The 5,541-nt window shown below is 33.9% G+C and overlaps 1 protein-coding gene across 1 annotated transcript; it reads right to left on the bottom strand.

The window, feature by feature from the left end:
- Window positions 1–259: 259 nt before the first annotated feature.
- On the bottom strand, window positions 260–4,122 carry LOC149088823 (uncharacterized). Its single transcript, XM_089252389.1, is given in 3 exon segments — window positions 260–1,472; window positions 1,474–3,153; window positions 3,970–4,122. Coding segments are annotated over 3 exon segments (2,802 nt in total). The 3' UTR covers window positions 260–503.
- Between the last annotated feature and the right edge of the window lie 1,419 nt (window positions 4,123–5,541).

The following is a 5,541-nucleotide window of genomic DNA, read 5'->3' as shown; positions in this document are numbered from 1 at the left end:
TCAATTTTGTTTCGAAAATTCAACTTTGAATTTTTCATCTCAAAAATGTGAAATGCACACCTTTTTTGGCCAAAAAAATTATACACATTCTAATATTTCTGGCAAAACTTTGCAATAAATGATCTAACCAGCTGATAAACCCAAAGTTTACACATTCATATTTCTGGCATAAGGGAGACAATATATAAATAAATTAAATTGAAACTTGGTGTCTCCCAAATCACAGTATATTACATTGTTTCGAACGTGCACAGGTTGTTTCGCATTGTCTACACAGCATCTCGGCAACATATTTGAAAAAATAAAACCTATTTTGATAGTATGAACAAATAATGATTCTTTGCTTGATAAGCATAATTGAAGAAGGAATTAATGATAAAGGCAAACAGCAAAGCAAAAGCCATGATTTCCTACCTCTGAAAACGACACCAATAGCATGTGTCTAAACATTTAGGAATTCACAGCTTTCTCCTTGTTGTCTTCATCGTTGGTTACTTCTTAAACTACTTGGAAAGTGTTTGCATTTTTCTAATATCTTTTGCTTTGGATTGTTTTCTACTTTTTTGTTTTGAATTCATTACAAGTAAGTCATTCTTTTTTTTACAGAAATTGTTCAAGTATGCATTAGTAGATGCCCATAGAATTGACTTTATATTATTATCCATAGAATGTTTTTCGCATCTATCAGGTGGAAAAATTTCTCTTTCAATCAACAAATTATACGTTATTTCATGTGCTATTCTCCTATGATCATCTCTCTTTAAAAACTCTCCCTCGAAAACAGTGCAGAGCTTATCAACAACAATATAATTAAAGAGTAGGGCATCCACAACAATTTTTTCTGGATACACAAGTTTCCCGCGACTAATTGCATTTATCAAAGAGTGGTGATTAGACAAGTCATTCACAATTAATGCTTCTATACAGTTCTCACATTTAACTTTCTTTAACACATTTCTCACACAACATCCACCTATGTAAGCAATCACAGGAAGCTTTTCAACTGAGTTTTCTAAATCTTCATCTGATACAGAAACATTAAAACAATCAACATCAATGGGACTGGAATGAGAACAATTTTCGTCAACTACTTCATTGTCTAGAAATCCAGCTTTCAACAACGTTTTATTACGTAATTTTTTTTCTACCTCAAATACTTGCCTTAAAGAGACATTGTACTGAGCTCCACTGAATTGTCTATACTTGCTAAAGCGAGACTCTAAGCAGTCTGTTTGGAATTTCCCTAAAAGTACATACGACATTTTCAACTCATCGAAACAATATTTACAAATTTCAATCAGCGAATACGTAGTTAACCTTAGAGCAGAATGAGTCTCTTTTGTCAATTTTCCCTTTTCACAACCCATTGCTTCCCAAGCATCTAACCAATCTATAAACATATGAAGAAATATTATTCTTTCGTCATTCTCAGATGGTGTGATAGGTGCCTGATAAATGTCATTTTTTTACAATACCTTTGAGTGGTGTTTTCACGTTCATTACATTCCACCACCTTAAAATAATCTTTAAGAAATGAGAAGTGCTCTCACAGTCAAGAATGTTTGTTTTTTTATTAAGTTCTAGCAACCCCTCCGCCAATAGATCATTGAAAATCTGTAAAGCAAGTTTCACGTTTTGTTTCTCTATATTGGTTGGGTGCAATGCTCTGTAAGATAGGTTGTAACCAAATTTTAATAAGCTTTCAGCTTCTGATGTGTGCACTTTTTCTAAAACAAATAATGATGCTGTGCAAAACTGCTGTGCACCTGTCTCTGTGAAACCTTCAAATGGAGGATAATACAGAGCTCTTTCAGGGTATTTTTGATTAACCCAATTATTTCTGATGCACTTCAGCAAATGCACAGCATCGACAACATAAAATAATGGCCTATTCTTATCAACAGGGTGACAATGTACTATCTGCTGTTTAGGTGGACTAGTAAACATGGCCATTGCACTCCTATTAATGCTATTGTTATCAGTGATAACTGCAATGACAAAAAAACCAACACCTTCTAAACCTAGGATTATTTTTTTGATATAAAAATGTAAAAATTCAGCATTAAATGATTTGACTGGCAATATATGTACAACATCTTTGAATGGAGATAAAATGCTGTTAACCATAAATACATGGGCGCTGGTTGCAGCAGAAGTACCATCAGTAGTAGACCCAACAATATTTCCTCCCTTGAAATCAAAACATTGCTTTATGTGTATTTCATCTACCATTAACACAACATATCTATCGCTGTTTGTTAATGATTTTGACTTAAGTTTAGCATACCCAAGAAAATGGTTTTTCTGTTCAAACTGTGGGTCTGCGTCCGAGAAACATATGCGTTGCAACGTGCTGGGGTGAGGTAATATAAGAAATCCACTGTCTCTAACAAACTTATAGGCATGAGGTGCCATGTATAGAAAAAGGGAGGAAAAAACTAACAAATCAGTGGAATATCTAATCTGTTTTCGATTATCTTTCAATGCAAACAGTTTCAATTGTTCTAAAATAAAATGAAACATGTCTGTACTTTCCCCTAAAGTTCTTTTTAACAATAGTTCCGCCAATTTCAAGTTTGAATCAAATTTAGATACATCCCCTACATCACAAGTCTTTACAATATTCAACAAAGAGTTAAGTTCAGTGATGTTAGTGATTACACATGCATTACATACCTCCTCAATTGGGGAGTTTTCAACAGCAGCGGAAACAATCAGGTTGTTGTCAATGACAACAGATGATTGTATCCTTGGTTTGGAAACATCCACTATATGGAGAAACATGATGTTGTCTTTGTTTTTTATTGGTGTCCAATATTCTCCGATATCGACAAGGTCAATTTTAGCAAATATATCAGCAATATTTTGAACTTTTCTGCTGGTTTCATAATCTTCGTTTTCTTTCAGGCTGTTCTCCAATGCTTTTTTTACATTGGAAAACTCTCTTTTCTTTCTCTTCATCTCTGGACTTTCTCTGCAGGATGAGGATGTAGAAGCAGACATATATGCAGGACAATTTGGATACAATGATGGAATTGCACCATTTTGCAGTTTAGGGTGCTTCAAAGACGCAGTAATTATTTTCCCCAATTTTTCATCAAAATATCTTGCTTCCCTGATTATTTCATTTGGCTTGAAATGTTGTTCACATACCTACAAGACAAGAGAAAAAAAAAAACCCTTATAATATTTCGTAACATTGGCCAAATTCATACATATAAGAAAATCTCGTCTTGGGACACAGAGGGATTTTGCTTTGGTTTTGACAATATCAATAAATGTCCACATATTTAATATCATCTGGAGACAATTACAAGGGTTTAAATGCTTTGATTATATCTGACATGGCAGCTTATGCACAGCATATTCTCTTCGATAAGAGAATATTCTTATCAAAAATAAGAATCATTCTCAAGTTATTTATAGAGATCATTCATTATAATATATATATTATAACTGTACTCTTAAGAATCTTCTCGAATATTCTCTTCAATGAGAATATTCTCCTAAAGATTATTCTCGAGAATATAACATCACTATGTATAACTAATCTTTATCAAGCCAATCATCAGTGGGAAGTTAAACCAATGTAAATTATCAACAATTATGAAAGATAAAACAATGATAAAATTGCTGAAATAGCATACTTCTGCTTATTTAATTTTTTGTCTATCTAAAAACAGCTACCTCATGGTAACCATGTTTGATGGAAAATCAGTGTTCTTAATCAATAGAGCTAATCATAAAACAGCAATACCAAAAAAATAATAATACTAACTTTTATTTTGTTACAAAATTCTTGTATTGAAGTAAAAAAAATATATTTCATTCTTTAGACACATTCAAATTTATGAGTTGGATGATTAAATTTTGAGACCAGCCTTCCACATCATAAAAATAGTATAATAACGCTTTTCAACATAATAAAATTGATGATTAATATTATAAACAATACAAAAGTGTTCTTACCCTACTACTGCTGGTAATTTTGAAAACTTTTCTTTTGATGGCGTGCATCCATTTGGATTTTTGTTCTTCTGATGAGGGGAATCTGAACACGGCAACTTTCGGTCCATTTCTGTAATTGCCTCGACAATTCGGAACGACACACGTGTATGGCATCAGAAATGAATGAATAAATAAATAAATATATATATATACTTGTATATGAAAATATTTATGAAAAAAACCGGGAATGTAAAGAAAAAAACGAATGTAAAAAAACCGGGGTAATCCAAATGAAATTATAAAAACACGTGCGCGAGAGAGAGAGAGACGAACGAAAAAAAACCACGTTCAATCGTGCTAGGCTACGTAGGGGAAGAGCAAGAGATAGCACTACTGTTGCTGACGTCACAGCTCACTTGATCACGTGTGCAGAGGCCTGTGTAATTTAGGTGGTCGTGTCTGAGACCGTTAACAAGTCTCGCCACAGAGAGCACAACAGGCCTCTTCAATGGTACAAATATTCAGTCATCACACTTCACTCACTTCACTTCTGAGGTATAGATGGCAGCACTGAAAAATCTGACGCAGCACTATGTACGCACTTAAACTGTTAGGTACACACACTTCCGGCGTAACTCACTCGGTACTAAATTGCCCATAGCCCGGAATTGTGGTCGGTTTGAACGAAGGAAAGAAAAGGACGTCACGAGCTTCGCGCGGAGGCCTCCTGCTATACATGGTGATGGAAGTATCCGCTAGTTCTCATGCTTCTCTTTCCCACCTTTTTTTCTCAGATTTCTTAATTCAAATATCTCAGCGAATATTGTACATTTAAAAACATAAGATTTTTATTGTTTGACCTCAAGAGAGACAAGTCAACAACTTTTTAATTGGAAGTTAGAGGACGGGGGACCGTACAAAAATTTAGATTTTTTTTTTTATTTTTCGATACATATTGCATTTTCCACCCTCAAAATTGGTACAGAGTTTGTTTTTTTTTAGCACTTTTTAAATTAGAATCTAAATGTGGCGAATCTCGAATCTCCATTACTTTTCTGTGGTAAAAGTTATTACAGTATATTCTAGTCTTAATCAAAAGGACTTTCAGGAACGTCTGCAAAAGCTTGTAGGGAATGAATGCGCTTTTCTTGACCAAGAGCAGATAAATTCCTTTAGCCTTCTCAGCGATGGAAAATTTTCGTGATGCCCACGGCTTGTCTATCAGTTGCGATCTTCTATTTATTTTGTTAGTGCTTGGAGGCGGTTAAAACGAGAAATTTAGGACCCGTTAAAATTTAAATTTTTTTCCTTGAAATGAGCAGAGGATGAAACAAAATGCAGGACGTCACAGACTTATTCACAGAACAGCTATTTACTTTACAAGCAGATATCTTGACGGAACGTGGCCTAAAAATAGCCAGATAACACACTACAGATAACACACCTTGTCTTCCGACTAAAATTTTACAACTTCTTAGTTCCGGAAAAGCGGCGCCACCATAAGTTGTTGATTTCAAAAATTAAAAATTAAATTAATTAATTAATTAAAAAAATTAAAGAAATCCATTGGCAATTGATGAAATCTGATGTTGA

Source organism: Pholcus phalangioides, unplaced genomic scaffold (genome assembly GCF_987345545.1).
Source record: "Pholcus phalangioides strain wild (caught in Gottingen) unplaced genomic scaffold, Ppha-v1.0 ptg000003l_1, whole genome shotgun sequence".
In the NCBI taxonomy this organism is placed as follows: Eukaryota; Metazoa; Arthropoda; class Arachnida; order Araneae; family Pholcidae; genus Pholcus; species Pholcus phalangioides.
This window is presented reverse-complemented; position numbering and strand designations above follow the sequence as displayed.